We start from the raw sequence: 19,526 nt of genomic DNA on the forward strand, positions 1-19,526 counted from the left end.
TCAGTGAAGAATGAACAGGAGTATTGATATTAAAAGTAATTCATTAAGCTTAGTTTCAAAATTCTGTAGGATCATTGGTGTGTGATAAAAGGCAAACTCCTGACTGTTTTTTTTAGCTGAATATAAAAAAAAAAATTCTGTGCTCAATGTATAAAAACAAACAGTAGCTCCTCAATGTTCGTGATTGTGAACTTGATGGGGGTACCAAAATGCCACATCTTCATGATGGCTGACATATTGAGTAGGGAAAGGGACCTAGGAGAAATTAACTCATTAGGAGTTGAGCTTCAGTGTTTTTCAGCATTGGTTTATATCCTAGGATGCAAGATGACCTTAATGTCTGGTTGGTGGGGGGTTTTTTGTTTGTTTGTTTGTTTTGTTTGGGTTTTTGTTTTTGTGGGGTTTTTTGTTTGGGTTTTTTTTTTTTTTTTTTTGGTTCTATAGCTATGATTTAAGTTTTTCAATCAGAATCTATTGCAGGTGTAATTAGCAAACTTAGTAAAATGTGCACAATGCTCAGAAAAAGCAGGCTGGCACAGAGGGTCTTCTCTGGCTTCCTTAGTACCCAAAAAATAAATACAGCTGCAATATTAATAAGCACTGCAAAGTGATGTACTTTGTCATGTGAAGAAGACCTGGCATTGTGTCAGGTGCTGCTACTTGGTGGAGTGAACATTAAGCCTCTTCTTTCCTTTTACCTGGTAAGTGCTTGACTGCTGTGTTGCTTTTTGAGCTGTGATTTGAAAGTCATAACTGTGTTAAGAATTACCAGTTTGTCATTTCCTATGGAAACTACAAGCATGTGATTGTTTAGTTCATTCCAACAATGAAAGCCTCATATACTTTATGGCTCACTGAAGAATTCAAAAACTTTTGCAAGTCCTTTATCTTTTTGACATATTTTAAATATTTAAAAGAATTTTATTGTCATTCATGTTAATCTGTGTCAATATTTGGTACTGAATATATTTTCACATCTTTCCTTCTGTCTGCAATTTGGTTCATCATTCATAACTAATGAATTACAGAGGTCAGGGATCTGTACTGTTGAATTTAGTTTCATGTATTAAAGAATAAGAAATGATACATTTGTTTTGGAATCAAGCAAAGCAACTTTCTTTCCAGATTTTTGATGAATGAGGGCTCAGGAGCTCTAACCTATCTGCCTGTACTTTGGTATCAGATAGAGGACGTCATGAAATCTCTGTATATTCTCTGCTTACTAGTTCAGAGAGGCTATAAGATGTAGGTTGGTCTGTATTTGCTCCATAGAGGTCTCCTGTCTTGCCATACATAAATTATGAAAGAGAATTGGAGTGTTTTCCTTCAGCTCTCCTTAGTTATTCAACTTGCAGCATAAAGAAAAGAATGTGGCAGCGTTACAGTTCTCAAAAAAAAAAAAAAAAACAGATGAATTATTTGTACTTGGGTCTGAAAAGTGTATCTGGAGTGCTATTAGTGTCCTTCTCATCTACAGCATGGTCAAATTGTACAGCAGATCCTCTTGAAACCTAACATTTTTCTTCCTTTCTGCAAATTTTCCAACCAGATGAGTTCTCTGTTCATTTAGAGAGCTGTATTGGGTGTTGTGTGAAGTCAATGGTAAAGGTGATGTGAGTGCAGCAACTACTGGCCAGGGCTGTGTGAGAAGATACTGCTTAAGTAGTTGTAGTGCTAAATGTGCAGCTGTGTCCAAAGAAAATCAAAATCAGTGACTGCAGATTTTTATCTCTGGTTTCTCAGCTCTAATTCTCCAATAAGATAGAGAACACCTCTTCTAGCCATGGCAGCAATCTAGAATAATTCTGAACTGGCTGCTCAATATGATACAGCCCTTAAAAAAGGTGGATTCCAGTTTTGTCTGTCATTCAGGTGTATTTTCTTTTTTCAGTATGCTTAATCAGGTATGTGCAGGGAGGCTAATTTAAATTTAATTATTTTATGGTTATTCAATATGTTAGGGAAGGCTAATCTGTGTCTCTCAGGTTAAGCAATTGGAATTGGTGGGCACTTATATTTTCTCTTCTGTCTTAAAATTCTCAAATTTCTACCTTTCTGGAACATTTAAAAAATATTTTGTAATTATATACTTACATAATTAGTTACAAAATGTTCTGAAATCTTCCCGCACAAGAAGCTATGGAAATGCAAGCCATCACTTTAATATTCATATGCAAGATGAGAAATAATATACTGATCTGAGTTGAAAAAGATACCTTAATTTTTAAGCATCTCACTGGAATTCAGGGACATATGGAAGAATAAGGTAAGACCTCTTGACATGTTCAGGGGTTATTTAGAGAAAGAATGCATATCCCTTATATTTTTTTTTTATCTGTTTCAGGTTTATGAGCTAGGAGTGCACATAATCGTTGTAAATTTTGTTCTTTTTCATTAACTAATTTAGTATGTTCGCTAGTTTGCAATAGCAAGAGAATGAACATTTACATTGTTTTTCACATTTAACAATCCCTTTTAGACCACAAATAAACAAACAAAACCCCAAAGTGTTCTTTTCAAATTTGTCAGTGGATTGACTTGTCATGTATAGTAGGATTGCTATAAAACTCAGCTAGTTAACACTCTGGTTTAGAATTTAAAATATCATGAAGGGATACATTAGTCTAAAATCCTCTTCTGAACTTCATTTTAAAGATGGCAAATTATCAAAAATAGATGTGTTCTTGAAAGAAAAGAGGGAAAAGGTTTCTTCTGTTTGGTGAGTCTGTGCTTTTACTGCTACCATGGTTAAAACCATAGTTTGTAGAAAAAAGGCTCTAATTTCAGATTTTACAGAATTGTTATGCCTCTGGTTACCTATCCTGTTGGAAACTATATGGAGTCAACATGGGGTTTAAGTTAGGTTCTTCCCTGTTTTAATCAAGGCAGAAGTTCAAGGAGTTAGCCCAGCTTGTAGCTATAAGAACTGTTTCATACAAGGTAGATTTGATTTGAAGTAGGGAAAATGTGCAGATGTTGTTCCATTTTGTTCATGACAAGGTAATTGTTAATAACTTAATTTTTCAATAAATTTTACTCTGACTTACATTCTTGTAAGCAACTAGATTTTGTATTGATTAATGATGTTCTAGAAAAATTTTCTTTTATACACTTTCTATTGCAAACAAGTAAAAATTCTTATTTTTTACTTTTATCCAAGTGTCAGAGCAAATTGCTTGATACATAGAAATCTAAATGCTACCTTTTCAGAGAAGTCTTTTGTCTGAAGGAAATTCTTCAGGCATACTTTTTTCTCATCTGCCTTTGGAGTAAAGAAGAACTAAATAGTACAGCATGTTAAATTCTTCCAATGGAAAGTTTTCAAGTTGTAAATTAAGTAATTAAGAGTTGAGGGTGAGCAGTCAGCATGAATGACTTAATTTTTCCTGAGTAGTGTGTTGCCGTAGAGAACATTTCCATTTGTAGTGACAGAATCATTTTGACTTTTCTGCTTCTGCAGGTTTCTCTACTAGAAGCAGCAGAAAAGTCATGAAGGTCTGGACTTAGCCATGGTAATAGCATCTGCATATATTGAGTCAAAAAAACCCAAACATACAAAAAGTGATAATTGTTTTACATGTCTGTGGTTTCTGGCATCAGCAGTGTTTTTATGATTCCCAAAATTTGTAATCACAACTTGCAGTTATTGTTGTCTGTCCTTGAAGTTACCAATTTTTTAAAAAATTATTCTTTTAAAATGCCAATCCTATAGAAAACATGTATGTTTTATTACATTTTTCTAACATCATAATTTCATTAGCATAAAATAAGTAAAGATGTTTCAGGAAAGTTAAGTGGTCTGCGGGATTTTCCATGGAGAGCTGATTAACTCTGGTGTCAACAATTGTTTCCATGACAACACTTCATACTATAATAATGCTGAAATAAATAGATGGTTACAGTTCAGAACACAATGACTAATGATTATTTCTCCTGTAATTAAGTTATAATTGATCTAATTAATATAATTAACATTGTGCCTGTAGATAAGTCTACAGTATCATCCAGAAGATAATCTTTAATTTTGACGTATTTATTTCTTAAAACATTTGTCTTCTATTATTAAAATCATATATGATTCTAATGCAACTGTAATTACAGGGAAAAAAATTCACACCTCTGAACTGTGCATTGAGGCAAATCAATGTTTTCTTTGAAAAGAACCAGTTCTTTGGAAGTCAAGAAAAATACTATAATACTGACCATTTTAATAGCAGTATCACAGGAGTATTATGTGAGTGTTATGAAGTAGTAGTCTGTAAGTGCTTCTGCTTTCCATCTCAGCAGTAAATTTCAAGAATGTTCTTCAATTGGTTTATGCATTATATAGCAGTAGTTTCAAATTGAGTACTTGTTTTAGTCATGTTACCAAATTAATTAGCCATTTATTAGCAGTCACAGTCATTCTCTAAAAGGAATCAAAGATATTATTTTTAGAGCAATCAGTATTTGTCCTATTGGATATTTGAGGATATCGTTTTATGTCAGAACAAAAAAAAATCTAATTTTGTCTGGTAAGTTGTGTAGGAATAACTGAAAAGGGAAGATGTTTAAAGAATTCAAAAGTTAAGCCATGGCTAATAAGCCTTAGAGAAAGACTGTACACACAGATCTCTATATTCTTTATCCTCAAAAGCTCTCCCTATCACATTAGAGAATTTGGAAACACAGTTGACCATTTATAGCTCTGCATCTTATTCCATCCTCTTCCCATTTCTTGCAACCTCCACATAAATCAATGCCAAAATTAACCTGATAGAAGAAGTAATATATCTGAAGAGCTGTGGAGAGCAACATATGCCTCTTTTCAGATAGATATAAAAGATCTTCATATGTTACTTCTCTTTAGTCTAGGATTAGGGCCTGCCACATGTGAGTTTTTACTAAAAAAATGATGGTGTCCTGAGCCTCAGCAGTTCCTACAAATGCCTGCAATGCTTGCAGTACTATATAAATGGGGCTATTGATAAGGTTTCAGTATCAAAATTTACAATAATGTCTAGTCTAATGTTCCATAACACTGAATTACAGCCATAATTATATAAATGGGGCTATTGATAAGGTTTCAGTATCAAAATTTACAATAATGTCTAGTCTAATGTTCCATAACACTGAATTACTCCTGTTTATCCCCCTATTAGTCTATTTGTAGAAACAGCCAATGTACTTTAGTAAACATACAATTAATTATCTTTAACTTCCCTGCTGTGAGCTTAATCTGGGAATGGAATGTAAGGGGTACAAAGGATTACACTCCAGAAAGTCAGTAGGAGTGATAGTAGTAGGTAGGGAGGATTTTTGGGAGGTGGGTCTGTTCTGAACAAGAAGCTGTGAGCTGTCTCCCAAGATGTGAAGCGTAGCAGTGGTTTTTTTGTGTGAGAATGGCACTGGCACTAAATTACAGGACAGTGCATAGTATACCCTTGGCTCTTTCTTACAACCTGCAGTTCAAATTTCTTTGCAGAGGCATAATATTGTGCAAGGAAATAGAAAGTAAGTGATATAAGTGAAGAAAAGCTCATGAAGTAAGAGGAAGCTGGTGAACTGGAAAGATTTAGGGAGATTTTTGGTCTTGCGAAACAGAGTTGCAGTTGCAGACTTGTGCTAACATTGGTTTTGTTCCTACTGCCTATAGAGCTAACCATAGGTGAAAAAGAAGCATGGAAAAGAGAAAAGATGAGGGGGGTTTATTCTCCTGGATACAAAAGCTTCAAGGTTTACTAAGGTAGGAAAGATGTTCTGAAGAGTAAACTGATTAGGTGAAGTGTCTTCAGAATGTCCAGTAATACAATGATGATATATTAATAGGAAAAATTACAAATACTGAAAGGATTAGCAGGAAACAGATCTGCACACCTTGTGTCTAAGAGGCCCGAAGTCCTGACAGCCCTTGACATGCAGAAGTATCAGACATTATGTGTGGAATGAAGAAGCTATTGCTGATATTGTACAGTAATCCATATTCACACCTTTATGTCTTTCAGATTTAGCAACTTTGCAGACCTAAACTCAGTATTTTGTTCCTCTACAATTAGCTGTATACGTACACAGAGGCATTCATGCACGCATATCACTTACTATTGCAGCCTGTCAAAGGTTTAAAAGGAGGAAAGTTTATCAGATGCTGTAAAGGATATCTGAGAGATATTTATGTTGTTGTTTTGGTCTTTTTCCTTCTTGACATCTTGACACTGTCTTATAAAATTTTCTGAAGAAATGCAGGATAATTTCTCATCTTGGTTCAAGTGTGAATTTGAGGAAACAGAAGGGAATGAAGAAATTATTTAGGGAAGGCCAAAAGATTCAAGACTATGGTGGCAGTAATTTCATTCAAATATTTTGGAGTGAAAGGAGAACCTTGAATTCATTGTTCCATATATTGTCTCAGCCATTTTTAGTCATCTGTTGTATCACATAACTCCTGTTGAAGTATGGGGATTGCAATAATCAGTGTTATAAACCAATTATCATAGTGAGCTGAAAGGTAGGATTTTAAGTTGTATTCCTCATATTTTACTTCTTAGATTAATTGTAATCCTTGTTCCTTAGGTTCAGTGTTTTACATAAATGATATAATTAACCATAAAAATCTCATAAGATGTGTATTTAGTGGCACAAGAAATAAATATATGAAGATCATTTATGACTACCCATTTAAATTTATTGGACATATAGATGAAGTGTCAAGTCCAACAGGGGTATAATCTAGTTCTTGTACTTTGAGAAGACTAACAAGAGGTTTATTGACCATGTGAGAAAACAAGTTTTTGTTTGTTAGTGAATAAAAATCAAGAAAGTGATATCTGTGTTCAAAAAGCCTTTTCTGAAGGTATGAATTATTCAGTAGTACCAGATCTTTATTGATACCTAGTCATCTAGTATCCTTTTCTTTTCTCCATTTTTTCAGTGTTTCTTTTTCACAAATAGCTCCTGCCTATTTGATTGTAGGTGGTTCAACAAGCCTAGTCTCCTCTTTCTTCAGTGTAAGGGTTAAATCTGTATGGCCAAGATGTGCCGGAAAGACTAGAAAATTCTCTCTCCAGATGTGGCAAAGGATATGAAGTCTATTGAAAAATGTAAATTAACTTCATATGAGAGCTGCTTTCTTCTAGCAAAGAATTGACATATGAGAGAGGTGTCACAAGGAAAAGAGTTTTAATGTAAATGCATTTGAGCAAAGGAGGATTTAATTGCAATTGCAGTTCTTCTGGAAATATATCAAATAGATAAATACCCTTCAGAAAGCAAATGCCTAAGGTTGTCTCATCTCTGTAAGTTGAGAGGACACCCTGATCATTCAGGGTGTCAGAGGACACCCTCTATTCTGAGGGAAGTCATCCTTCAGGTATGTGGATGATAACTCTGGTGTTTTAATCCTGAATGATTTGGATTGGCAACTAGATCAGCTCATCAAGTGAGAAGTTTGAAAAAGGAAATATTTACACATCCTTACTTTTGAGATGCATCTGCAGCCCTGGAGAGCAAGGTATTGAAACAAGCTTAAGACAGAGCTCAGTGGACATCAAATGCCCAACTGATCTCTCCAAAATTTGAACCTCCTCTTCCAAGGATAATATTGCATTAAAATTCCCTGAACCCACTTTTACCCAGGTTGTAGATCAGAATTTTTAAGCAAGCTGATGATTTTTGTCTGACAGGCCAAAATAAGTTCCTCTGTCATATGAAAGCAAGTCCTTCAATGTAGGCTACCTCGAGCAGTGCTATCTTAGGGCAAATTCCTACATATGTATGAAAACTGATGGGACAGCTTCCCTGTTTCATAGACCTTTTTTTCTTGGTTTTTTTTTTTTTTTTTTTTTTTTTTTTTTTTTTTTTTTTTTTTTTTTTTTTTTTTTTTCTCCCCTCCAGTTTTATCCATTTTCCTCTAAGGAGTTCTCTCTAAACTGTTTTTTAACACTCAAGATTTAGGCACTAAATGATCTAATTATGAAAAGGTACTTTTAAAGAGAATTTTATTTCCTCTGTTCCTTCTGTAGCTGAACTGATGTTCTTGGATTCTCTCAGAAGAAATCTTTTGCACTAAGAAACACTTCACTAACTCAAAAGGGAAATAGCATTTCTTTCAGATGAAAAAACCTGGACTGAGAGTAAGAGGAGATGAGGACTGTTTTGCCCAAACTAAGTAACCTCAGATTTTTCCTCAATGAACCATTTTAATTCAGCAAACATGGAAGACTGTATTGGTCCAAACTTGAAAAGAAATTATAAAGGAGACAAAAAGTAGACTCTTACTGCAGATCTCTGTGTGGGGTTTTTTTGGTTTGGTTTGGTTTCTACTGTAAGTAGTACCAATGTACTAGCTCTTGCACAAGCCTAGTAAGCTCAGCTCAGCACTGTGTATAATTTCTCTAACAAAATCAAGTAAAATCTGTATTATAACATAGCAGAATCCTATCAACACTCCACTAGTTGTCTCTTCTACCAGTAGTGAATCAAGAAAGTGTTTTAACCAAACTCAGACTCCAGCTTCCACTTTCTGTTGAGTAAAGATTGTGTCAGATTAATGAGGCTACAGAATAAAAAGAAACACAGAGCTGAACTCTCTGTCCATGTAGAAAAACATGTAATAGTATCCCTTGATTTTTAATTTTTTTTTTTACTATTTACACCAACTTACTCCATCAAATATATATAAGCCAGAATGTGAGATATATAAGCTCTTCATGTGAGAGTGCATTCCTCCCACATCTCCAGAGACAAAACTTGTTCATGTGCTCTCTGTTGTGTATGTGCTCTCTCACCCTCTCACCTCATCATTCTTGCATTTGTGTCTGTATAATTGGCTGTCTTCAATTGGGAAGGTGATAAACAACTCCATTTGGGTTTTTTCTCTTTTTGAAGGGAACTACAGGAAGTAGGTTTATGCCCTTCAAGTAGGGAGAGATATGAATGCAGGTTTCCTATTTCCTGGACATGTACTCTAACATTTAAGCTGTGCCAAAGACAGCACTCGTCGTAACCAATTGTTTCTCAGAGGGAATCTGACTTATTGATTTATCCAGGTTTTAGAAGTGCTTTACATGTATCTATTGGATCAGACCTGTTAGGGGATTTAGATATGTAAGTATTTACTTTTTGAATGTCTTAATCACCTCTAGGTAAGGAGATATCCTAACCAGGTTACTTAGTTAAAATGGGGCATAAGCTTCAGTAGGAAAAGTATTAACTAATATTAGATACTCAGAAAAGTTATTTTTCCAGATAAAATATATTAAGAGAATGGAATTTCTGAATCTAAATGTCACTGTGTTCTTTGTCTTCTGCATTTGTCTAAAAATATTGTTGTATACTTGTTAAAGATTTTACATTTATATTCTAAGAGTATTCAAACTAAAGTAAAAAAATCTGTCTGTTAAGTTGGATTCATTTCCAGGGGGGTTACTTGCTAACTGTAACATTTTTCACTGACATTGTGGGTTTTTTTCCTATTATGTATTTCTGTCTTGGGATGATAGACTATTTTTTTTTCTACTTATCTACATGTACGTTATGAAGTTAGGGTATTATTTGAACATTGTGATTCATAGGAATCATTATATAATGTATCTTGAAGATGTGGAACCAAAGCTGCTACTTAAAAGATGTTACTTGTATAACATTCCTGAGTTTCTCACCTTTTTCTTTAATTTTCCAATCAGATAACAATACCCAGACCTTCAGTGGCATCCACACAGTCTGCTTCAGAGAGCTTTCACTATGGCCACCAGCTGGAGAGAAGAGAGCAGGATGGTCAGTCTGTAGAACACACCGTGGAACTTTCCTCTCCAAAGGAAAGTTTGCCAGGTTTGGTTGGGACAGAAGATGCACTTCCAGCTAGTGCCAGCAGACCAGATTTGGAACTTAATATTAGCCAAGAGGTGCTTGACAGGGGAGGACTTGTCCAAGAATCTGTCAGTGTCCTGGACTGTGACCAAAAGGACCTACCTGAACACAATGGGATACAGGAAGAGAAAGAATTTGGAAATATTCCTGTGGAGGAGGCTGAGGAAGAAGGGCTTCCAGTGGTTTCTGAGGATGCCATTGAAATGCTAAGCAAAGAACAGAATTCTTCGTTGCCAGGAAACTCAAAATCTGCAGAGGAAGAACCTCTAACAAATACTGAAGCAGCTCAAGAATCAAAGTCAAAGCCTGTCTCTTTGGTGCCAAATCAAGATGAGGTTCTGAAGTCAATAGCACCTAAGACATCAGAATTGTCTCCCTCAAGACTTAATAACGCACATGTTAATAGACAGGCAAATAAAATAGCAACCGTTCAGGAAAATGGTTTTCATTCTGATAAGGAGGAAGTCCATAGCCAAGACCTGAAATGCCACCAAGTGGCCCTTACTACTATTTTGCAGCAGGAGAATAAAAAAGAGAAAAATGCTCCCAGAAATGGAGAGTTATTCCACTGCATTTCAGAAAATGAGAATTCTTATCGATCTAAGAAGGACTCAGTTAAATCTTCTTTTGTATTCAGGCAGAGTCGAATCCCAGTTTTAGCACAAGAGATAGACTCAATGTCAGATTCCTCTTCTGTTTCCGCAAAGGAAAAGCTTCTTCTAAAAAAGGCCCATCAGACAGACTTGGTCAAATTACTTATGGAAAAGAGACAGTTCAAATCTTTCCTTGGTGACCTCTCAAGTGCCTCTGATAAGTCACTGGAGGAAAAAATGGCTGCTGCTCCAGTACCGTTTTCTGAGGATGATGTCTTAGCTTCATTTTCTAGATTGACACTGGATTCTCATTTCAGCAAGCAGAATGAAGATAGCTCTTTATCTCCAAGCAGCCCTCAGTCCAGAAAAAGCAAGATTCCAAGACCAGTGTCTTGGGCAACCACTGATCAAGTCACCAGTTCAAGTTCAGCTCAGTTCTTTCCTCGGCCACCACCAGGAAAACCACCTATTAGACCTGGGGTAGAAGCTAGGTAATGTAGAGAAAATAGAAATAGATTTTCAGGTTGAAAATGGATTTGAGCTAGACTGCAGTTACTGTGCAGGATGTAATGCTGTAGAAGTTCCACCCTCTAACTAATTTTTTAAAAAATGCTGGGCTTCAATTCTCTGAGAAACCTTACATTGTTGGAGAATGAATGAGGAGAAGCTGTTACACAAGAATGAGCCTGGTTCAGTGTTAAAACTAATACATCAATAGAAGTGTATTCAATGTTTTGAAACTTGACAATCTACACAATTTGTTGAAGTGGGGTCACTTTTCCAGAACTGCTGGTTATTTACAAACCCATAGAAATTTTAAGAAGCTGTTGTATTCAGCCCCCTTGAAAATTAATCTGTTCTTAATGTAGACATTGTAAATATTTGGAGACTCCAGCCATCACCATTGAGTCAATTAGCTATGCTCAGATCATGTCTAAGTAAACCAACTAATTAAAGGAGGGCAGAGTGAATTTTAGAAGACCTCCCATTTGCCATGTCTATATGCAGATAACCACAATGTAGTTTTGTCAGTGTCTACATTCCCAAGATAAAGATAATTTTGATAGGGTAGTGTAAAATCCTTTGAAGGAAGTTGTAGTGGGTCTTGTCATTCCTTAAAATTGTGTATGGGAGTGCACTGATGGTGTGCAGGAATGGATGTACCCCTCTGAAATGGCAATAAGCACTGCTCTTCAGTGCACTTCTTCCAACACCACCAGGAAATTCCCGTTATCCTGTAAACACTGAGGCTGCTTATGTGAGTGAGTTTATGTAAATATAAATACTGTGTTGATCTGAACAACACAGAAGCCAAAGCCTAGATCCAAACACTTCTACTTAATAGGAAAGTTGAGTTCCATATATCTGTTCACCAGTGCAAGCTCCTCCTTAGTTTCTAGTGATACAGAGTTTCTATTTGAATTTTAGTGAATAGGTGGAAATAGAAATAATCTTTCTTTGTTTCTTCTTAAGGTTGCGCAGATACAGAGTCCTAGGCAGTAGCAGCTCGGACTCAGATCTTATCTCTCGTCTGGCTCAAATCCTGCAGAATGGATCTCAAAGACCAAGGAGTTCTACCCAGTGTAAGAGTCCGGGATCTCCTCATAGTCCAAAAACACCACCCAAGAGCCCTGTCATCCCCCGCCGCAGTCCCAGTGCCTCCCCTAGGAGCTCTTCTTTACCCCGTACTGCCAGTTCTTCTCCGTCCCGGGCTGGGAGATCCCATCACGATCAGAGGAGTTCATCTCCACATTTTGGGAGGAGTAAATCACCTCCTAGCCATTCAGGCTCTTCATCTTCTAGGAGGTCCTGCCAACAAGAGCACTGCTGCAACAAAACAAGCAAGAATGGTCTGAAAGGATCTGGCAGTTCTTTCCACCATTCCCCAAACACTAAGACTTCCACAGGAAAGAGCAAATCAACTACTAAGCTTAGCAGATAGGAACTGGGTCCTGACAGGTATAAAGTCTCCTCCTAAATCTGATGCATGTTGTGTCTGTGTACTGTGTATTTAAAAAAAATAATCCAAAAAAGGTATATTTAAAAAAAGGTGTTGAATCTGCACATTTTAAAGAAAGTAGCCATTGTAAACTATTCATGAGAAAACATTATGTGTAAATAAGTGGCCAGGCTTTGCCTTAGAGAAGGCAGCAAGCAGATCCACAAGATGGGAAGTAGAGGCTAGGGTAAGAATGGCTGGGTAGTCAAAGCGGTGCAATGTATTTAGAGTGAAAGAGTATCTTGAAGGTGAGTGTTTTAAAATGGTATTAATCTCAATGTGTTTAGTTTCCCTAGTTAGAAGATTTGGCCTAATTATTTAAGGCTTTGCATACTCAAGGAGTATGTAAGAAAGCCTGAAACAGTTATTACCAAAATGACGTCACTACTCGGGAGATAAGTACTGTTCAAGCATTTCTTTGCAGTTTTAAAAAGCACACACTTTAGAAGATGATATTTCTACCTTATCAATTTCTTCCATTTTGAGATGCACTCACCTCTGAGTCACTGGGTGCTTATTTTGTCCCCTATCGTGGCACAGATTTCTTACCTAAATATCATATACCTTACTCCTCCTTGGCACTGATGAAATTTAAAAAATTAATATTTGACAAGATTTTTTTGTACCAGTACTATTTAGAAATTTGTTTAGCCGTAATTAGGATCCAAGAAGCCAGTTCTCAGTTCTATATCATACAGTTTTCTGGGAGTCGTAGGAGGGTTCTTCAAACCACATTTGGTAGGATTTGGAAAAGCATTCCTTCCTAGGAAATAAGAGAAAGGAGTAGATGTATGCCCTTCGCTGGATGCTACAGATTTACAGTAAAATGCAATATAAGTTAGAAAATAAGAACCTTTCTTTACCCCCTCAATTCAACTAAACAAAGAACCTTTGTTATTGCTGACTTTTGTTTTTCCATTAGTTATGGATCACTCAAACGACAGATCTTACAATGCAGAGATGATTACCAATCTAGTTTTGGGTTTTTGGTCATTTGTTTTCTAAAATCATGAAAGATGAAACAGAGATGAGGAAATTGTCTACTTTATGAACTTGATAGGTTAGGGGTGACAGAAATATACTTAACATCCTTACAAAAGCTGAGTATGAATATTAATCATCAAAGCAAAATATATGGAAAGAAATCTGAGATATTTATATATTGGATTCTTGTAATTCAGTTTGCCATATGTGTTTTTGATAGCCAAGCTATGTTGACTCCCAGTAAAGTCCATGGTGTTTAATTCCTCCAACTTTATTAGGTAGTTACTTAGTAACATCTTGTGCTCTGCAGCAACCCTGCAGGGAATGAAAGGTACGGCACCTTTTGCTATATTCAGAAAAGCATTGCAGGTCAGAATAGGGACAGACAAGAACACAAGCCTGAGAAAGATGCAGCCAGCTCTTCTCTGTAATGATTCCTGTTGTGGAGATTCTGGATGCATAGGAGACTTGTCAATTACTGATCTGCTTGCTGTAGTCATATGCCTCTCCAGCCAGCATCTGTGTTTTTTTATTTAACCTCTGCCAAATCAATACCTTTGGATTTAAAAGGGAATATTTTGTCTCTGAGCTAACACATTCTAATGCTGCATTAAAGCTGCCCTAGAGCTGCACTGAATTTCACTTGCTTTGTCAGACTATGTTGATTTTTTTCTTTTCTTGGTATGTATGTTGTTTCCCATATGTAATGTAGCACAGTGTGGAACCTTAATTTCATTCAGGTTTCAAGCACTACAGATGAATGCAATAGGTAGGGTATACCTGCTTTTTCTGAAGAAACTGTACCCTTGCAAAGTCCTATTCCTTTGTATTATATTGTATAATAGGTGCTATACCAATAATTGCATGTCCTCATGGTAAAATATAAAATATAAATATTTATATATACATATATGTATATGCTTATATAAACTCATTCTTTCTCATTTTTCATTTGTAATTTATGGACCACAAATAATACAGTTCCCTTTCTGTTAGTTCCTGTATACTTACCTCTTCTATTCTCACCCGCACCCCTGCCAAAAAAATCCAGAATGCACAAAGTCTAATAGCCTTTATACCTTGGTACAAAATTGAAGGACTGCTGGTTTCTCAACCAGCCAATGTTTTGTGTTGCAGCTTGGTTTTTTTTTTTTATTTCTAATTTCATGTGCACATTTGCATGTGGAACAAGAACAAAGACTCAAAAGGTATTTTTATTTTTTATTACAAATAGGTCTTACTCATTTTTATTTCATGATGTGAGTTCTTAATTGTGAATACTTGTCATATAGGAACAGTGACTGTCTATGAATACCTAACGGCTGAATGTGACAACAACAAATTCCATCTTTTGCTTCCTGTTTTCTACATGTTTCTTTACGGTATACCATAAAAAATAATTTGGTCACATTGTGATGTTTTTGTCCTGGGCACTTGCTGGAATTATTTGTTAAGGTGGTATGGCAGCCCATGATTATTTTTCCTTATTTCTGAAAAGCATTCATTATCATCATGTAAGTTTATTCCTACGTTACATTGTCAGTTTTCATAAGTACTAACTTTATGCATCATTGCCTGAAAATGCTGAAGTTGAGGTGTTTATATTTTCTCTCTAGTGTAACAGGATCCAGAAACAGTAACTGCTTTACAGGTGAGAAAGCATATAACACCTCTTTTATTGTCTTCAAAGTACAGGCTTGTCCATTGTTAGACATGACTATGTAAAATAAACCAATGCTGTAAAAATTCACTTGTACTTGAACTACTTGACAATGTAAAAATAGTAAACTATGCCAAAAAGAAAAAGATAAATCAGTTGTGATTGATGACACAGGCTTCTTTTGGTGATAGAAAAGGTAGAAGGACTGTATACCCTCAGTTGCTTTTTTGCTGTAGATTCAACAGGATCTAAGGAGAAAATCATGAAGATGTGACTAGAGGAGCAATTGTGAATAACTTAGCTTGAGCTACCTGCTCTCCTTGAGTTTTTTGTTGCCTGATACCATTCTCCCAAAAGTTTACAGAAATGCTTACTGTAGTCTAACATAGCAATCAATTAATGTTATTAAGTAATGGACAGCTGATCAACTCATACATAAATATTAGCTTAATATTTTTAGAGGGCCTATGTAATAATTAAGGACTCTGTAAGCCTCAGTATTTGAATGTGGAAATGGCTCTGCAGAAAACCACCAATGTACATGTGTGTGACCCTTGTGCAGAATGTGTGTGAATAGTTTTGGCAGGTTATCTGCAACACATTTTCAGGGACGGGGAAGATTTTTCTCCAGTGTACAAAATGTCTGCTGTTACTCTGCATAGAACACAGCAGTTTATGTAGGAATATTAGCTGGGAAATAATAAAATTCAAGGAGCTGTTGCTTTGTCTTCTTCAAGCCTCCATTTCTTTGGAGGGCAGTGCAATGGAGCCATGACATGTAGCAGGTGCAGATGCTGCATGCTCATTTCCTCTTTATGGTGTATTCTGTGTTGTGGCCAGCACTTTAGAGCGTTTTTTAGAGAAACTGAGGCATGAAGCCTTTAAACTAAAATAGAACTTGAAATCACCAAACATTTCACACAGAGTTTTGTGCTACAATATTGCATGGTAAAATCAATCTAAGTTACAATCTCAAAAATCAATATTAATTAACCTCTTTATTAATTACAAATGCCAATTACGACTTAGGTAAAACCCTGCTAGAATAACAGAAAATGTGATACAGTAGAGCAATGTTGGCAAGTTGTATGATGCTAAGCACCTATCTACGGCTTGAGCAGGATCAATAAGCATAGAAAATTTCACTGCTCAAAGGCAGGAGCAAGATGAGGTCTTAACTGCTACTTATATATAATTATACAGGAGACAAAGCCCTGCAGAGTGACACAAGGCATTCATTACAGCCACCAGCCGCATCCTGTCTTGGGAAATCTGGACATATTCTTAACTTGAAGTCTGCATGTTTGAGATCAAGCTTTCTTGCATACCTCACTAAAGTCTTGATGTATAAGAAAGGATTTGGTCCTATATATTTAAAAGTAGCTTGAAATATTTTTCATCTGAAAAAGACTTGCTGGAGCTCTATCATCTACAATTTGTAGTATTATGGTAATAACTATTGCTGGGAAAACACACAATTTTGATTTTATATATATATATATATCTATAAAAAAATACACATTTGTACTTAAGTGTATCTACATATACACTTATATAGATACTGTATATTATATAGAAATATATATATACATACATACATATGTGTGTATATACATATAGATAGGAAAAGTCTCAGCTATTCCATCCTGTTCACTGGAATTCATTTTCCAGAATGAGCCAAGGCCTGTTTTACTTTGATTGACTCTGGTCTCCTTTTCATCTACTGCAATGTCCCTATGCCCTAATTCTGATTCTGTGTCTTTTTCACATTACAAGGCCTCATTCTATAGTCCTACTTGGGCAAAACTCCTGTAAGTCCTTCTTATTGCAGTAATATTTATGCAATCATTGACTGTAATGCTTCTAATTTTTTTTTTCTTTTTCTCTTTGATGAGAATGTAGATAATGCCAGATTTACAGTACAGTCTTTTTCCTGTAAACAGAATTTTTCTGTAATGAATTGAACATTTTTATGGAACACTTGGAGGCATAAATTCTGGTAAGAACAATGTGATTATTCCAATTTCTTAAAAAGGTCTAATGGAAAATGAATTATATGTGCCTCCAATTTTTATATATATCTTAAATGAGAGAGTAGTCTTCTGAAAAGGAATAGGAGAATAAAAGAGAACTCAATGTCAAACTCTTTCTCATGACAGGCCTATAATATGTGGATTTTTTCATGCAGGACTGATGCTGTGAAGTGACAAGAGCCATGTCTGTCTTGTCATTCTCAGTGAGTCAGGGTCTGCTTAGGTTAGCACCAAGATTCCTGTGGTGCATTCTCTGTGTGCTTTTCCACTTTTAGGAATGGTCAGAGAACTGTTGGCTGGATAAAGGCCTTGATTTTTATCTTTGATTCCTCTGTTCAGCTGGTGAAAGCTTTGGGTGCTTGTTGGATGGTGAACATGGCAGTGCTAGGTTAGCAGTTGAACTTGGATCTTGGAGGTGTTTTCCAACCTTGATGATTCCATGATTCCTCTTTCTGAAATTTATAGAACAGGGCATAATATTTTTATTCAAATTCTTTTAGCTAATCAAGTAGGCAGTGAACTGATGGGGTTTGTTTGCTGTTTTGCTTTTGGCTCAAATGTCTTTGGTTGTAATTAGTACCATTTTTGGTTACCAGGAATGCTGGTAAAAGGAAGTGAGGTTCCATGTTTTGACTACATGCATAGGTCATATATTTCTTAGCTAATCAAATTGCATAAACTTGCACCTCACATAAGAATACCTCACCTGTCTGCTTGAAGCCAGTCTTCCCTACACATAATATTAGTGAAAGAGAAATTATATAAATCAGCTTGGATTACATAATAATTGTCAGGAATTATCTTACAATATTGTCAAATGCCAAAAGGTTTTTATCATTCATTTTCATATGGTTTAAATAATCAGGCGTTTGAATATATATCTTAAAGGAGGGGTTTTTGTTTAGTTGAGTTTTTTAAAGAAAAATGTACTGGAGTCCATTGTTTCAAAGACTGATAAATTAACTTTGCAATGACTCTTGCCAATCAGGTTTGAACAGGTAGGCTGATTTTGCTCTTCATTGATGATAACACATTCTCTCTCAACAATAATAATGACAAACCCAAATGCTATGCTCCTGTTTCTCCTCTACATGAAGAGCTTGGACCCGTGGGAGTTCTTGCTGTTCTTGTGCAGGTGCAACTTCATTAAAATCAGTATAGGGTCCTATTTTGTTAAGGCTCTTTCCCCTGCTTAGGGACTGAAAAGATAAAATCACACTATAAATATCAAATTTGCCATTACTGTATTTTAAGTTGGAAAATGCTTATTTTTTATTGTTGTTATTATTATGACATGACATGCCTCTGGATCTCTCCTTTTCTGTCAGGATTGCTGTTGAGGGCCAGCTTTGGCTAAGAGTACAATGTGGTTTCTTTTAAAACAACACCACAAGTGGGCTGCTCATGTGAGGCCCCCATCATCCACAAATGTCTGTGGGAATTCAGCTGGAATTAATTTGATTGTTTTGAGATCACTTGATCTTTGACCTTTTATGTAAAGGGCCTATGGTAACAGCAGAACAGCTTGCTCCAAAAGATGCAATGTAATTAATTTGGTCTGCCTGGCTTCAAATCCTTTTAAACCCGTATCTGCTGCATGGCAAGCAAGGTCATAAATGTTTGATGCAAAGTGAAGTAGGATTTTTTTGGACAATTTCACATCTTTTTCCTCTGACTGGAGATCTGGATTTGTTGTCAAGCAGCCTTCTCTGCATCCTCTTTACTTTCATTGGCTAGAAAGCAAGACTGGAAACTCTTGCCCAGCTTTTAAGTTTCTTTTCTATAGAGCCAGCCCAGACTCAAGTTGCAGTGCTTGTGCTAATAGATGCCAATTTTAAAATGCTTTCCTATGAATATCCAAACTAGTAAATTAAAGAAATCACCAGCAATGCCTTCAGACTAGTACTGACTTTTTGAAGTGGCTGACCAATGGCTGCTAATCTAAAATCTCTGGGCAATACCACAAAGAATTAAATCTGTGTATTAAGTAAAAATACAATGTTGTCAACCCCATAAGAAATCAAGTACTTGATAGGAAAGTCTGCAGCATGATTAAGTTAAGTGGAAAGTAGTTCTGAGATTGTTTTTTACCATTGAGGAAGACAAATGTTGAGTCCTTCAAATTCTCTTACTCGGTAATTGCAATTCTCTTCCCCTCCTTGGAAATCCTGTAAGCCATTCTTTTCATTTAAGTTTGCTCAGGCACCCAAGAGCATAAAGAGTTAATGCCCTTGTAATGGTCATTTGTACATAAAGTTGTAATTATTTATTTTCTCATTTGTACCATATCAAGGCTTTGTACAATGTTTAAGTTTTGTTTTCAAATTATTTTGTATTTTATTTTTATAAACTGGTTCTAAATAAAATATTCATTCAGCATGCAAAACTTCAATTCTTGATTGTGTTTGTATAAT

General features: G+C 35.8%; 1 protein-coding gene across 4 annotated transcripts in view; it reads left to right on the forward strand.

The window, feature by feature from the left end:
• The window catches only part of TTBK2 (tau tubulin kinase 2), an 85,146-nt gene extending 65,642 nt beyond the window's left edge, over positions 1-19,504 (forward strand). For all 4 annotated transcript variants that reach the window (XM_053945013.1, XM_053945016.1, XM_053945014.1 and 1 more), the window contains 2 exons: positions 9,660-10,927; positions 11,910-19,504. In XM_053945013.1, coding sequence (XP_053800988.1) covers positions 9,660-10,927; positions 11,910-12,378 — 1,737 coding nt within the window. In that variant the 3' untranslated portion in view covers positions 12,379-19,504. The remainder of the gene's footprint in view (positions 1-9,659; positions 10,928-11,909) is intronic.
• The last annotated feature ends 22 nt before the right edge of the window (positions 19,505-19,526 follow it).

The sequence above is a fragment of the Vidua chalybeata genome, chromosome 6, assembly GCF_026979565.1.
Source record: "Vidua chalybeata isolate OUT-0048 chromosome 6, bVidCha1 merged haplotype, whole genome shotgun sequence".
NCBI lineage: Eukaryota > Metazoa > Chordata > Aves > Passeriformes > Viduidae > Vidua > Vidua chalybeata.